This window comes from Leptonychotes weddellii, chromosome 5, assembly GCF_054177405.1.
Source record: "Leptonychotes weddellii isolate Sample4059 chromosome 5, ASM5417740v2, whole genome shotgun sequence".
In the NCBI taxonomy this organism is placed as follows: domain Eukaryota; kingdom Metazoa; phylum Chordata; class Mammalia; order Carnivora; family Phocidae; genus Leptonychotes; species Leptonychotes weddellii.
In genome coordinates, this window is record NC_138373.1 from 96,150,174 (window position 1) to 96,167,395 (window position 17,222).

At 38.3% G+C, this 17,222-nt stretch overlaps 1 protein-coding gene across 10 annotated transcripts in view; it reads left to right on the plus strand.

Annotated features, from left to right (window-relative positions):
* PPHLN1 (periphilin 1) overlaps positions 1-17,222 on the plus strand; it is a 144,062-nt gene that overhangs the window by 57,879 nt on the left and 68,961 nt on the right. For 7 of the 10 annotated variants that reach the window (XM_081821511.1, XM_081821517.1, XM_081821509.1 and 4 more), the window contains 2 exons: positions 3,496-3,552; positions 5,993-6,072. In XM_081821511.1, the coding sequence (XP_081677637.1) occupies positions 3,496-3,552; positions 5,993-6,072 (137 nt within the window). The remainder of the gene's footprint in view (positions 1-3,495; positions 3,553-5,992; positions 6,073-17,222) is intronic. The other 3 variants (XM_081821514.1, XM_081821516.1, XM_081821510.1) reach the window with 1 other exon arrangement.

Genomic DNA, 17,222 nt, shown 5'->3' on the forward strand with positions numbered 1-17,222 from the left:
AGAGTCCATAGTCTCTCATGGTTCATCTCCCCTTCCAATTCCCCCCCTTCATTTTTCCCTTCCTGCTTTTTTTTTTTTTTTTTTAACATATAATGTATTATTTGTTTCAGAGGTACAGGTCTGTTATTCAACAGTCTTACACAATTCACAGCGCTCCCCATAGCACATACCCTCCCCAATGTCTTTCATACCTTCTTGACCAATAGGTCTCTGGGAAGTCATGTTCTTCCTAACCAAGAGCCCCAAATTTGCATATCTTTATCCATGATTCAAAAAAATAAATGCTTTCCTTAGCATCTTTGTAGCCACCACATCTTCATTTGTTCATATCTTAATTTATCTTTCAAAGCTTCAGCTGATTATCAAAGGAGATGTGAATGTCTTACCTGTGCTGTGAAGTTTGTTTACTGATCAGACTTTCATTCAAAAGTATCTGTTTTGTCCCTTTATGTTAGGTACTGTACCAAGAATTGAAAGTTTGCAAGACACGGTCCCTAACTCACTCATCTCTAATAGTGATTTTTTTTTTTAAGATTTTATTTATTTATTAGAGAGAGAGCGAGAGAGGGAACACAAGCAGGGGGAGTGGGGGAGGGAGAAGCAGGCCTCCTGCTGAGCAGGGAGCCCGATGTAGGGCTCGATCCCAAGACCCTGGGATCATGACCTGAGCCGAAGACAGACGCTTAATGACTGAGCCACCCAGGCGCCCCTCTAATGATGATTTTAATATTTTTTCTTGTAGTGTCCTTTGTTCTTACATGGGTTATCAGTAATTACTAACACTGGTTAGGCTTGGATTAGTCTAGTTCTTTTCATCATTACTTCCTCAGGAAAACAGTATTTTCAGGAAGAAGGTATATTTCTGAAATTTTATTTTATATAGAGATTTGTCAAATATTGTTGATACTCATATCAGCTGTTCTGTTCAAAGAGTCACCAAATAATGTTAAATTCTTATAGTACTTCTGAATGTTTGTTGGAAAATTAAGCTGCTTCTCCAGCTTTGATTTCACCTCCATGGGAAGAACTTTTTACCTGATGTATGGAACCAGTGTTCCTCTTCATCTTCTTCCTCCCCATTTATTCTTGTACTCACTAGTACGTTCACTTGGATTTCAGTTTTAGTACTGCCACCTTCAGAATTTTCCTTTGCTGGTTTCTTTCTTTCATCCTAATTTGGGGTTCATTTTCTTTAGCATGTTACAGCAAAGGTTTTGAGCCCTTTTGCCCTGCTCTGAAGCAGGGCGTTAGTGTCTGCTTAGTAAGAACACGTGTGAGGTGAATTTGAAGTAATGGCTAAATAGCTAAGGAGTAGCTATTTAGTAGCACCTTGTCAGTTGAAAGTATAAAGGAATGAGTGAAAGAAGTGGATTTCAGAGACATTTGTATTCATAGTGTTGGTTGGAGTCATGTAAGAATAGCAAGCAAGGTTAAAAATGAGGTTAGGAGGAACACACTCACATTTAGGAAACAATAACCAACAAAGAAGAAAGAGAAAGGTATAGTTAGGAACATGTAGGAGATAAAGAATTACAAAGGCATGAAAACCAAATGGCAGAATGTTAAGAAAAAAAATTTTTTATTTTTTTAAAATAATCCGTGCCCAATGTGGGGCTTAAACTCATGACCCCAAGATCAAGAGTTGTATGCTCCACTGACTAAGCCAGCCAGGTGCCCCAAGAAAAAATTGTTTTTAAATCATTAAAATGATATAATAGAGGACAGTTTTAATATAAACAGATCATTGGAAATGCTGAGATGAAAAGTTTAAGCATAACAGGGTTGTTTCCGTTATCTCTTGTTGTGTTAAAAAACAAAAACCCCTAAAACTTAGAGGGTTAATATAAGCACTTATTTATGAATCTGCAGTTTGAGTTGTGTTCAGCTGCATGGTTTTATTGGTCTTTTAGGATATTATTAAATAGTCCAGCCCTGTTTTTTATGGGTAAGAATCTGTAGTTAAATGTGGTAATTCCTGCAATGTCTCTGAAATTTGTCATTGAAATCAATAAACAGCACCAGCGGTGTGTTGGTGAACTGACTCTTCAGGGGCACAGCACATGATCTGTGGCATTTGCCATGGAGGGAATACTACCGTAATGATTGAGCTCAGGTTTTACTGATGTGGAGTCCCTGAACTTGGAGTTTGGAAGAGATGTGGACAGGCCACTCTCATCAGCTATTATGAGCCATCCCCAGATTCCAGACACTCTTGTAAAATACCAGTGTTCTCATTTCTTGATCTACAAAGAATGGGAGACAAGTTACAAAATAAACACGTAATAAAACAGGATTAAGTAAATGGGTGAAGAATTTTTTGTGAAAGAAATAAACGCGAAAATAAAAGAATAAATGCCAGTGTGAAAGCTCTGAACAGTTGCTGAGATCAATAAGGATTTGGCTAAAACAAAGAGATGAAGTATTCAGTAATAGATAAAAACAGATCAGCTGCTCAGGAGGAACAAAAATTTTCCTGATAACAGAGAGATCAGTTATGCAGGGGAGAAGGATATTGCATCTTTAACAACATTCTTACGGAAGTAGGATGATAATATTTGCATATTTCTTGAAATATATTTTTTAATGCAGGGTGGGTGCTAACAGTGCCAAAACAGTTCTCGAGGGGGAAAAAGTAGAATTGGCAATTTGGGATCTATAATAGAAAAATTTGAAGTGTTAAGGAGTTTTCATCCTATTGGAAAGATACCTATTATTATATTTAGTCTACTTAAAAAGTTAAGTACACCTGTATCACTGAGTTTGCAGGTAAGGAAGCTAACAAAATATTCACAAGATTGTAAATATGGGATAATTAGGGATTCTAGCAAGACAGTAGTTGTGGATTTGTTTATAAAGAAAATCCTTATATGAGAGAGTTTGTATAAAAAGAAGTAGCAGGATTTATTAATGGGCTACTTTTGAGAGCAAGTCAGAATGACTCCTTGCAGATAGCTACTGTAAGCTTAGGGAACGGATATGATACACCATGAAAACTTTACCAGTATTCTTTTTGATTTCTAGTGGTGATTCATCTTTCTCTCTTGACTGTGTGTGTGTTGTGTGTGTGTGTGTGTGTGTGTGTGTGTGTGTGATTCTTGAACCAGTCCTTTGCCAACCTCATGAAGATTGGAATAGGTGCTTAAAGTGATGAGTAAGACCTGATCCTTATTTTCAATTTTTGGTGTCTTATTATATAATCCTTTTCTCATTCCTTTCTGCTCATGTTATCTATGGTTAGCCTAATCTTAACACTTCATTGTTGTTGGACCCAGTTAGCTTCTAATCTTAAAAAACAGAAATTTTCTCCTGTTCTGTTACTACTCTTTAGTGTTGGTTGCTCAGGCATCCCAATTTGAAGGCAGGGTAGGAAAGAATTTAGGGTCACCAGCAAATGCTCAGAAGTTCCTGTTCTCATCACTCCTACTTCTGGGTTCTCTTGTCATTCCTGGGCACAGAGGTGCTGGTGTTAATTCCTCCTTGCCCACCTTTCCCTAGAGTCCATCCGTGCTGGTGCCTCCTACAAACGGCAGAATGAAGGAAATCCAGAAAGAGGTGAGTTTTGAGTTAGATTTTGATTTGGGATTGTGAAAGGGTGGGGGACTTGAATTGATAGAGGTTACAGAAATGGGAAAAGTGTATAACTGCCCAATTAGTCTTTAGTTGGAACTAGAGTTTAATGGTAGTAGATACAGATAGTAGGATTGTGAATTGCTTGTCTGGTCAGGAATAGCCACCTCAAAGGAGATTGAGATTTGTAGAATAAACAAATCATTGACAGGACCGGACAACAGTAAGATCAGGGTATTTCTTTTCACCTTTTCTGTGGTCTTTCCGCTGCCATCTGTAGCATCCTTTTTCTTTATCCTTTGCTTCTTGCCTGTCCCTGCCCTTCATGCAACAGGTATATATGAATATATGTGGATATATGATATACCACCTGCTCTATCCTTCAGGATTCTTTTGCTTCTGCACACTGAGAAATCTGCTTAAATTAGCCCTAATGCAGCTAAAATCAGGAAAGATCCTAAGACTACAGGAAAGATCCTATTATACTTGACAATACCTGTAGTGCTGATGTGTTTGTAAGATTTTGCTAAGAGATTAACAGCTGCTTGTTCTGTGTCTAGCTGCTATGTGTCAGAATTGAGCCTATAATTATGCCTTTAATTAGCATAGTTTGATGTGCTGATTGGTTGAGCTCCTCACCTTCTTTCAAGGAATTGCTTATCTGAATAGAATGGGGAGGTCACTGTATCCTAAAGGTAGAAAAATAATTTATCTTTTCACCTAATTTTTGAGTATTTATTCTTTTCTTAAAGGACTTGAGCAGGGTAGGCCCTGGGTATTCAGAAATAAGCTATGATACTTGCACCTCTAGGAGCTTCTGGTGCAGTGGAATAGACTGACACTGTCACAGTATGATGAAGAATTTGCCATATGTAATAGAAATAAAGTGGGAATGATGAAATCATGTTCTTAGTCATTTTGGGATGTAGTGTTGGTTGGTATCTTTTGATTTTTAAGGTCTACAAGAACTTTTAAACCACTTAGTGTGAAAGGCTCTTAATGCCACAAGTTAAAAGATTCTAGGGTTATGATTTTTTATGAGACTGTTGGAGTTTCCGAGGTAGAATACTGTGCCTAGAGCAGGAGTTCTTATCCCTGGTACTGTTGACAGTTGAGGTTAGATAATTCTTTGTTGTGGGAGGCTGTCCTGTGCATTTGTAGGGTGTTTTAGCAGCATCCCTAGCCTCGACTTACTGTGTGCCAAGGGCACTCTCCCACTTGTGACAATGGAAAATATCTTCACACATTACCCACTATCCCTCGGGAGGTGGTGAGGAGAGCGTCTCCAGAAAGGCTTTCCAGGGCTGCAGGACATTGGATAGAGCTGATATTCACTACTGCCCTACGTGGTCAGGAACCTTGAGGCTCTAGGCTCCTACTTGGCAGTCTTGACCATAGCAGGAAGAGCTTAAGAGGCTTTTTGACTGAAGCTGGTTTTGCTTCAGTTTCAAGGTCGTTTGTGTCTGCTTTTGCCCTTGACTGCTTTCTTGGCTGTAACTGACTGGCTAGTCTTGACCAGCTTCTGTGTCAATCCAAACTTGGTGCCACCTTCTCCTTTTCTCTGTAATTTAATTTTGTCAGGTTTTTGTTTTTTTGATTTTTGTTTTTGTTTTTTAGCAATTAAGAGCAGAGAATTTATATTTGACACATACAGATAATTTAATGAAATATTTTTCTGTCAGTAATAGCTCACAGGTATTGTTATGATTATATTTAACTAAAACAGTATTCTATGTTGAACTGACTAATGTTTAAATCTATTTTCTGGCTTAAGTTTCTATAAAAACGGTGGTGTATATATATATAGCACTACATTAGTGTCTGTAGTGACTAAAGATAAAGGTTAGTGACTATCTCACACAGATTTATTTTTAACCATTTAACAAATGGGTACTTATTCATACCAGGCATTAGGATAGTGCTCTAAATTACAGTTTTCTAGTTTTTATTTTTATTTTTTAAACTAAATATTTCAGGAATATCTGCTAGATTTCCTACATGCCCCTCACTTTGAGCTATTATTTAATTAGCTAGTTTTCTTTGTGGTATTTATATAACTACTTTTTTATTGTTAATTTTTATTGATAAATTCAAAGTTAGCTTTTAGGAACTTGGAGGAGGAAGCATTTCTGATTTTAGTCTTTTCCCATTCTTGAGGTCTTCTCAGTCGTTCTGTGTTTGCTAACTAGCATTAATGTGGCCTGGATTGCCATATATGGTGTCCATTGGTACTAGGTTAGTTGAAAATTTTTATGGTACCTTGCCTCTGAGAGAGGTAGGTTTAGATATTAAAGGATTTAATTTAATAATGAAGACTTCAGTACTAAAATAAGTATATGACACCCCCCTCATTTATTTAATTACAAAATCACTCTAATTGGAAACAAATGAGCTAGAAAATTGCATTTTATATTTTCTTGTATAGGTAAAGAGAGACCTGTTCAGTCTTTGAAAACATCAAGAGACACTTCACCCTCAAGTTCTTCAGCAGTTCCTCCGTCAAAGGTTTGTTATATCTATAAAATTAATTTAAAGAGGAATTACAAAGTAAAGGAGGTGGTCTGTGTGGTACAGATGCTTTTATTCTTTACTGTTAAACCTAATGAGGGTAATTTGCTGCATTTAAAAACTTGAATCATGAGGTGCCTGGGTGGCTCAGTCGGTAAAGCATACAACTCACGATTTTAGCTCAGGTCATGATCTCATGGGTTGTGAGATCGAGCCCTGAGTAGGGCTCTGCGCTCAGGGGGGAGTCAGCTTGAAGATTCTCTCCCTCTGCCCCTCCCCCCCACTCATGCACGTGTGCTCTCTCTCAAATAAATAAATCTTTAAAAAAAACCAAGACTAGGGGAGGAGTCCAAGATGGCAGAAGAGTAGGAGTCCTTAGTTTTGTCTGGTCCCAGGAATTCAGCCAGATAGCTATCAAATCATTCTAAACACTTGCGAGCTCAACCAGAGATCTAAGAAAAGAATAGCTGCAACTCTACAAATAGAAAAGCAGCCGCTTTCTGCAAGGTAGAAGGAGCGGAGAAGTGACTCCGAGGTGATATATGGGGAGATAAACCACGGGGGGAAGGAGCCTCCATAAGCCAGCACCAGAAAGTGATAGAGCAGTGGAGCACAGAATCGAAACTTCTAGAAGTCTGCTCCAGTGAGAGATGTCCCTGCCTGAAAGGCACTAAGGTGGTGAAGCAGGACAGAGTTCTAGTGGGGACAGTGTGGTTTCAGGATGGCCAGGGTCATAATAAGACTGGGGGTGTCTGAGTGTGGCAGAGCTCCCAGGCATCAGAGCGGTGAAGCCCGCTGCAGTCAGTGAGCCCAGGAGTGGGCTCTCAGCTCTGAGTTGCCATAAACCATGAACTGTGGCACAGTCAGGTGACTGCTGTCCAAGCAGGGGCCCAGCGAGTAGCAGAACTGGCGAGAACCCTCTTCCTTCCCTGGGAGGAGTGGCATGGGTGGGCACTGCAGGAGTCTGCAAGCTTTGGAGACTCGAAACGGGGTCGCATGCCTGAGATAGAAACGCTAGGTCACAGGCCGGGTGAGCAAGGAGTGTGGACAGAATCCAGGGAGACAGGAGTGATTGACTGCTTTTCCCTGAGGCCTCACTGAGGAGTGGGGCTCCAAGCTTTTGGCTCTGGGGCCAGAGATTGGGAGGCTGCCATTTTCATTCTCATCCTCTAAAGCTGCACGGAAAGCCTTCAGGGAATAAAAGCTACATAGGGCAATCCAGAGCTACTTACTTAGTCTGGCCCCCTGTCAAGGGTGGTGCAGTTCCACCCTGGGCAAAGACACTTGAGGATCAGGGCAACAGGCCCCACCCCCAGAAGATCAGCAAGAATATCCGGCTAAGACCAAGTTTACTGATCACACAGAACTGCAAAACTCCAGCGCTAGGTGAAAATAGTATATAGAATTCATGGCTTTTTTCCCATGGTTCTTTAGTCTTTCAATTATATATATATTTTTCACTTTCCTTTTTCAACTCATTTCCTATTTTATCAACTCTTTTTTAGAAGTCTTTTTTAATTTTCATTTTCACAGTTACATTCTATCCTTTCATTGTCTTTAATTTTATTTTTGTCTATACATAAGTTTTTCTTTCTTTACAATTTTGGGATGCAGTTTATTCTAACAAACAGACCAAATGTCTGATCATACTCTTCCCTTTTTTCTTCTTCTTTTTTTTTTTCTGTTAAAATATTTAAAAATTTTCATCTTTACAGTGAAATTCTATTCTTTCAATGTGTTTAATTTTATTTTCGTGTGTGTGTGTATATATATATATATGTTTTTCTTTACAATTTTGGGATGTACTTTCTTCTAACAAACAGACTAAAATACACCCAGGATATAGTGTATTGCTCTGTTCTGTTCACCTGTCTATGTTCCTTCTTCTTTTTTCTTTTTTGTTTTTTGTCTTTTAATTTTCATTTGTACAGTTACATTCTATTTTTCATTGTATTTAATTTTATTTTTATACATAGGTAAGTTTTTCTTTCTTTACAATTTTTGGATCTAGTTTTCTTTCTTTATTTATTTTTTAAGGTTTAATTTATTTGAGAGAGAGAGCACAGAGGAGAGGGAGAAGCAGGCTCCCTGCTGAGCAGGTAGCTCGACACAGGGCTTGATTCCAGGAGTCTGGGATCATGACCTGAGCCAAAGGCAGCTGCTTAACCAACTGAGCCACCCAGGTGCCCTGAGGGATCTAGTTTTCTAACAGAAATACACACAGGATCTAGTGTATTGCTCTGTTCTGTTCACCTGTCTGATTATATTCTCTCTCTTCCCTGCCTCCCCCCCCCCCTCCATTTTGGGTCTCTTCTGAATTGTTTAGTATATATTTCTCTGGGGTTGTTGTTGCCATTTTAGTATTTTGTTCTCTCATTGATATATTCTTCTCTGGCAAGAATGATGACAGAAAAACTCACTCAAAAAAGAGAACAAGAGGCAGTACTGACTGCCAGGGACCTAATCAGTATGGATATAAGTAAGATGTTAGAACTAGAGTTCAGAATAATGATTATTAAGATACTAGCTGGGCTTGAGTAGAGCATAGAGAACACTAGAGAACCCCTTTCTAGAGAAATAAAAGAACTAAAATCTAATCAAGTCAAAATCAAAAAAGCTATTGAGATGCAACAAAAAGTGGAGGCTCTAACTACTAGGATAAATGAGGCAGAAGAGAGAATCAGTGATACAGAAGACCAAATGATGGAGAATAAAGAAGCTGAGAAAAAGAGAGGTAACAACTACGGGATCATGAGGGGAGAATTCGAGAGATAAGTGATGCCATAAAGCAAAACAATATTAGAATAATTGGGATCCCAGAAGAAGAGGAAAGAGAGAGAGAGGAGGGTGGGACAGAAGGTATATTGGAGCAAATTATAGCAGAGAACCTCCATAATATGGGGAAAGAAACAGGCATTCAAGTCCAGGAGGCACAGAGAAGCCCCACCCCCAAATTAATAAAAATAGGTCAACATCTTGACATATAATGGTGAAACTTGCAAATCTCAGAGACAAGGAGAAAATCCTGAAAGCAGCTTGGGACAAGAGGTCCATAACCTACAAGAGTAGAAACATTAGAGTGGCAGCAGACCTATCCACAGAGACCTGGCAGGCCAGAAAGGACTGGCATGATGTATTCAGGGTGCTAAAGAGAAAAATACACAATCAATGTTACTTTATCCATCAAGGCTGTCATTCAGAATAGAAAGAAAGATAAAAAAACTTCCAGGACAAACAGAAACTAAAAGAATTTGTGATCGCTAAACCAGCCCTGCAAGGGCAGCCCTGCAGCCCTGCAAATATTAAAGGGGATCCTTTAAGTGGAGAGCCTAAAAGTAACATAGACCAGAAAGGAACAGAGACAATTTACAGGAACAGTGACTTTACAGGTAATACAGTGGCACTAAATTCATATCTTTAAATAGTTACTCTGAATGTAAATGGGTTAATGCCCCAATCAAAAGGCACAGGGTATCAGATTAGATAAAAAAAAGTAAGAACCATCGATAATGCTGTCTGCAAGAGACTCATTTTAGACCCAAAGACACCTCCAGATTGAAAGTGAGGGGGTGGAAAGCCATTTATCATGCTAATGGATGTGAAAAGAAAGCTAGGGTAACAATCCTTATATCAGACAAATTAGATTTTAAACCAAAGACTATAATAGGAGATGAAGAAAGACACTGTATCATAATTAAAGGGTCTATCCAACAAGAAGATCTAACAATTATAAATATTTATGCCCCTAACATGGGAGCAGCCAATTATATAAACCAGTTTGTAACAAAATTAAAGAAACACGTTGATAATAATACAGTAATAGTAGGGGACTTCAATACCCCACTCACAGCAGTGGACAGATCATCTAAGCAGAAGTTCAACAAGGAAACAAGGGCTTTGAATGGCACACTGAACCAGATTGACTTCACAGATGTATTCAGAGCATTCCGTCCTAAAGGAGCAGAATACACATTCTTCTCGAGTGCATATGGAACGTTCTCCAGAATAGTTCACATACTGGGTCACAAATCAGGTCTCAACTGGTACCAAAAGCTTGGGATCATTCCCTGCATATTTTTAGACCACAATGCTTTGAAACTTGAACTCAATCACAAGAGGAAATTTGGAAAGAACTCAAATACATGGAAGCTAGAGAGCATCCTACTAAAGAATGAATGGGTCAACCAGGAAATTAAGGAATTAAATTCATGGAAACAAATGAAAATGAAAACACAACTGTTCAAAACTTTTGGGATGCAGCAAAGGTGGTCCTAAGAGGGAAGTACATACCAGTACAAGCCTTTCTCAGGAAACAACATAGGGCTCAAATATACAACCTAACCTTACACTTAAAGGAGCTGGAGAATAGCAAATAAAGCCTAAACCCAGTAAAAGAGAAATAATAAAGATCAGAGCAGAAATCAATGAAATAGAAACCAAGAGAACAGTAGAACAGATCAGCAAAAGTAGGAGCGAGTTCTTTGAAAGAATTAATAAGGTTGATAAGCCCCTGGCCAGACATATCAAAAAGAAAAGAGAAAGGACTCAAATAAATAAATCATGAATGAAGGAGGAGAGATCACAGCCAACACCAAGGAAACAAAAACAACTTTAAGAGCATATTATGAGCAAGTATATGTCAGCAAATTAGGAATCTGGAAGAAATGGATGCATTCCTGGAGACCTATAAACTACCAAAATTGAAACAGGAAGAAACAGAAAACAAAACCTGAAGAGACCCGTAACCAGTAAGGAAATCGAATCAGTAATCAGAAATCTCCCAACAAACAAGAGTCCAGGGCCAGATGCCTTCCCTGGGGGAATTCTACCAAACATTTAAAAAAGAATTAGTATCTATTCTTCTGGAGCTGTTTCAAAAAATAGAAATGGAAGGGAAACTTCCAAACTCCTTCTGTGACATTACCTTGATCCCAAAACCAGACAAAGACCCCACCAAAAAGGAGAATTACAGACCAATATCCTTGATGAACATGGATGCAAAAGTTCTCACCAAGATACTAGCCAGTAGGATCCAACAGTATATTAAAAGGTTTATTCACCACAACCAAGTGGGATTTTTTCCTGGGCTGCAAGCATGGTTCAACATCCACAAATCAATCAGTGTGATACACTACATAAAAGAAAGGATAAGAACCATATGATACCCTGAATAGATGCAGAAAAAGCATTTGACAGAGTACAGCATCCTTTTTTTTTTTTTTTAAAGATTTTAATTTATTTGACAGAAAGAGCACAAGCAGGGGTAGAGGTAGAGGCAGAGGGAAAGGGAGAAGCAGGCTCCCCACTGAGCAGGGAGCCCGACGTGGGACTTGATCCCAGGACCCCAGGACCACGACCTGAGTCAAAGGCAGACGCTCAACTGACTGAGCCACCTAGGCACCCCAGCATCCTTACTTGATTAAAACTCTTCACAATGTAGGGATAGAAGGAACATAAATCTGTCATAAAAACCATTTATGAAAAGCCCACAGCAAATATCATTCTCTGTAAAAAACTAAGAGTTTTTCCCCTAAAGTCAGGAACATGGCAGGGATGTCTACTATCACAACTGCTGCTCAACATAGTATAGAAGTCCTAGCCTCAGCAATCAGACACAAACAGAAATAAAAGGCATCTGAATTGGCAAAGAAGAAGTCAAACTCTCACTCTTTGCAGATGACATGACACTCTATGTGGAAAACCCAAAAGACTCCACCAAAAAATTGCTAGAACTCATACAGGAAATCAGCAAAGTGGCAGGATGTAAAATCAATGTACAGAAGTCAGTTGTATTTTTATACACTAACAATGAGACAGAAGAAAGAGAAATTAAGGAGTCGATGCCATTTACAATTGTGCCAAAAACCGTAAGATACCTAGGAATAAGCCTAACCAAAGATGTAAAGGATCTGTACTCAGAAAACTATAGAACACTTATCACAGAAATTGAGGAAAACACAAAGAAATGGAAAAACCTTCCATGCTCATGGATTAGAAGAACAAATACTTTTAAAATGTCTATGCTAGAGCATTTTATACATTCAATGCAATCCCTATCAAAATACCATCAACTTTTTTCACAGAAATGGAACAAATAATCATAAAATTTGTATGGAACCAGAAAAGACCCCGAATATCCAAAGGAATGGTGAAACAGAAAACCAAAGCTAGTGGCATCACAATTCCAGACATTAAGCTCTATTACAAAGCTGTAATCACCAAGACAGTATGGTACTGGCACAAAACAGACACATAGATCAATGGAATAGAGAGCCTAGAAATGGACCTTCAACTCTATGGTCAACTAATCTTTGACAAAGCAGGGAAGAATATCCAGTGGAAAAAAGACAGTCTGTTCAACAAATGGTGTTGGGAAAATTGGACAGCCACATGCATGAAGAATGAAACCAGACCATTTTCTTATACCATACACAAAAATAGACTCAAAATGGACAAAAGACCTAAATATGAGACAAGAATCCATCCAAATCCTAGAAAACACAGGCAGCAATCTCTGTGACCTCGGCTCCAGCAACTTCTTGCTAGATACGTCTCCAAAGGCAAGGGAAGAAAGGCAAAAATGAACTATTGGGACTTCATCAAGATAAAAAGCTTTTGCACAGCAAAGGAAACAGTTGACAAAACCGAAAGACAGCCGAAAGAATGCAAGAAGATATTTGCCAATGTCTTATCAGTTAAAGGGCTAGTATCCAAATTCTATAAAGAACTTACCAAACTCAACACCCAAAGAACAAATAATCCAATCAAGAGATGGGCAGAAGACATGAACAGACATTTCTCCAGAGAAGACATCCAAATGGCCAACAGACACATGAAAAATTACTCAATATCACATGGCATCAAGGAAATACAAATCAAAACCACAATGAGATACCACCTCATTTTATGTCAGGATGCCTAAAATTAACAAGTCAGGAAACGACAGATGTTGGTGAGGATGTGGAGAAAGGGGAACCCTCTTACACTGTTGGTGGGAATGCAAGCTGGTGCAGCCACTCTGGAAAACAGTATGGAGGTTCCTCAAAAAGTTGATAATAGAGCTACCCTGTGATCCAGCAATTGCACTACTAGGAATTTACCCAGAAGATACAAATGTATTGATCCAAAGGGGCACCTGCACCCTGGTGTTTATAGCAGCAATGTCCACAATAGCCAAAGTATAGAAAGAGCCCCAGATGTCTGTTGACAGATGAATGGATAAAGAAGATGTCATTCATATATATATACACACATATGTGTATACACACACACACACACACAATGAAATACTACTCAGCCATCAAAAAATTGAAATCTTGCCATTTGCAATGTCGTGGATGGAACTAGAGGGTATTATGCTAAGCGAAATAAGTCAATCAGAGAATGACAATTATCATATCTCACTGATATGTGGAATTTAAGAAACAAGGCAGAAGTTCATAGGGGAAGAGAGGAAAAAAACAACACGAAATCAGAGCCGGGAGACAAACCATAAGAGACTCTTAATCATAGGAAACAAACAGAGGATTTCTGGATTGGAGGGGTGGGTGGGAGAATGGGGTAATGGTGATGGACATTAAGGAGGGCATGTGATGTAATGAACACTGGGTATTATGTAAATGAATCACTGAAGTCTACATCTGAAACTAATAGTACATTATATGTTAATTGAATTTAAATAAATAAAAAGTAAAAATAGTAAAAAGAAAAAAAGTACAGTTGAGTACAGTTGACCCTTGAACAACATAGGGGTTGGGAGTACTGACCTCCCATGCAGTCAAAAATTCATATATAAATTTTGACTCCCCCTAACTTAAATTCTATAGCCTACTCTCAGCTGGAAACCTGACTGATAATATACTTAATTAACACATATTTTGTATGCTATATATATATTATATGCTATATTCTTAAAGTAAGCTAGAAAAAAGAGAATGTTACAAAAATCATAAAAGAGGGCACCTGGGTGGCTCAGTCGGTTAAGCATCTGCCTTCGGCTCAGGTCATGATCCCAGGGTCCTGGGATTGAACCCCACTTCTGGCTCCCTGCTCGGTGGGGAGCCTGCTTCTCCCTCTCCCTTTGCCACTTCCCTGTTTGTGCTCTCTCTCTCTCTCTCAAATAAATAAATTTTTTTTTAAAGATTTTATTTATTTGACAGAGAGAGACACCACGAGAGAGGGAACACAAAGCAAGGGGAAGTGGGAGAGGGAGAGGGAGAAGCAGGCTTCCTGCTGAGCAGGGAGCCCAATGTGGAGCTCAATCCCAGGACCATGGGACCATGACCTGAGCCGAAGGCAGGTGCTTAATGACTGAGCCACCCAGGCACCCCTCAGATAAATAAAATCTTAAAAAAAAAAGTCATAAGAGAAATACATTTATAGTACTGAACTGTAAGAAATCCACGCATACGTGGACCCATACTGTTCAAATCTGTGTTGTTCAAGGGTCCTCTGTAGATATATAGGAAAATAAAATAACAAAAAACCCCAAAACTTGAATCTTAAGTAACCACAACTTGAAAGTATCTACCAGAAAAATGAGCAGTTTTCTCATACTATTTTTCCACAGGTTATGCTAAAATTAGTACTTAATTGCAGTCATTGCTCATTTTGACCATAACAAGGTAGGAATGAATATTCACATGGGGAATATTTGATAGACTGTGCTTTTATTTTGGGAGGTATGTGTATAGTCAGAGACCTAACATTTATTGTATAACTACCTGATTCTAGTTACTATATTGAGTGTTTTTCTCTCTTTTTCATACAGACATGCTATGGTATAAGTAGGTATGTATCTCCATTTTATAGAAAATGTTCAGAAGTTAAATAATTTTCTCAAATTATTTCACTGGTAAATTCCTTCAAATATTTAAGGAGTACTAATTCTTCAGTAACTCTTCCAAAAAACCGAAGAGGAGGGGATACTTCAGGCACATTTTGAGGTCAGCATTACCTTGATACTATATCCAGACAAGGTCACTACAAGGAATGAAAATTATAGGCCAGTATCTCTGATGAACATAGATGTGGGAGTCTTCAGTAAAATATTACTAAACGAAATTGCACAGCACATTCAAAGGATCATGTACCATGATCACATGGGATTCATTCCAGCGATGCAAATACCCACAAATCAATCAATGTGATACATTGCATTAACAGAATGACATGGACATTAATACTAAAAATAGGGGTACCTGGGTGGCTCAGTCCTTAAGCGTCTGCCTTTGGCTCAGGTCATGATCCCGGTGTCCTGGGATCGAGCCCCACATCAGGCTCCCTGCTCAGCAGGAAGCCTGCTTCTCCCTCTCCCACTCCCCCTGCTTGTGTTCCCTCTCTTGCTGTATCTCTCTCTGTCAAATAAATAAATAAAATCTTAAAAAAAAAAATGTTAAAAATATATGATCATCTCAGTAGATGCAAAAAAAGCCATTTGACAAAATTCGAAATCCATTCATGATAAAAACTGTGAACAAACTGGGTGTAGAGGGACTATACCTCAACATAATAAAGGTCTGATATGACAAGCCCAGAGCTAACATTATACTTAGTGGTGAAAAGCTGAAAGCTTTACCTCTAAGATCAGGAACAAGACAACTGGTCTACTCTTGTCCCTTCTAAACCAACATAGAACGAGAAGTCCTCACCAGAACGATTAGGCAAGGAAAAGAAATAAAAAGCATCCAAATTGAAAGGGATAAGTAAGACTTTTTTTTTTTTTTTTTTTTTTAGTGGTGACATTATATTATATATTGAAAACCCTAAAGTGATCACCGAGAAGCTGTTAGAATAGATAAATTCAGTGAAGTTGCGGGATACAAAATCAATATGCAGAAGTCATGTTTCTATACAGCAATTATAAACTGTCAAAAAGTGAGTTAAGAGAACAGTTCCATTTACAACAGCATCAAAAAGAAAATACTTAAGAATAAATTTAACCAAGGAGGTGAAACACCTTTACACTGAAAATTATAAAACATTGATGAAAGAAGTTGAAGACACAAATAAATGGAAAGATAATCCATGTTCATGGATTGCTACAGTTAATATTGTTGAAGTGTCCATACTATCCAAAGCAATCTACAGATTCAGTGTAATTTTTATAAAAAAAAAAACCAGTGGTATTTTTCACAGAACTAGAATAATCCTAAAATTTGTATGGAACCACAGAAGATCCCAAATGGCCAAAGCAATCTTAAGAAGAACAAAGCTGGAGGCATCACACTTCCTGATTTCAAACAAGCTGTAGTTATCAAAACAGTATGGCATTGGCATAAAAACAGACACATAGATCAATGGAACAGAGTAGAGACCTCAGAAATAAACCCATGCATATATGGTCAATTAATTTACAATGCAGGAGCCAGGAATATACAGTGGGGGAAAGGACAGTCTTCAATAAGTAGTGTTGGGAAAACTGGGTAGCGACGTACAACGTAATGAAACTGGACCTCTATTTTACACCATATATGAAAATCAACTTCAAGTGGATTAAAGATTTGAAAGTAAGACCTAAAACCTTAGAAGACCTAGAAGAAAACATAGGTGGTCAGTTCTCTGACATCAGTCTTGGCAGTGAGTTTTTTTGGATTCAACACCAAAAGCAAAGGCAGCAAAAGCAAAAATAAACAAGTGGGATAACTTCAAAGTAAAAAGCTTCTGCACAGCAAAAGAAAACCATCAACAAAATGAAAAGAGTAACCTAAGGAATGGTAGAAAATATTTGCAAATCATAAATCTGATAAGGGGTTAATATCTGAAGTATAGGAAGAACTTACACAACTCAATAGCAAAAAAATCAAACAGTCCAATTAAAAATTGAGCAATGCAGCTGAATAGACATTTTTTTTTTCAAAGAAGACATGTGAATGGCCTACAGGTATACAAAAAGGTACTCAACATCACTAATTATCTGGGAAATAGAAATCAAAACTACAATGAGTTATCATCTCAACACCTGTTAGGATGGCTGTCATCAAAAAGGTGGGATAACAAGTGTTGTTAGTGAGGGTGTGGAGGAAAGGGAACCCTTGTGCACTGTTGGTAGGAATGTAAATTTAGTGTAGTCACTATGGAAAACAGTGTGGGGGGTTCCTCAACAAAATAAAAATAGGACTGTCATGTGATCCAGAAATCCCACATCT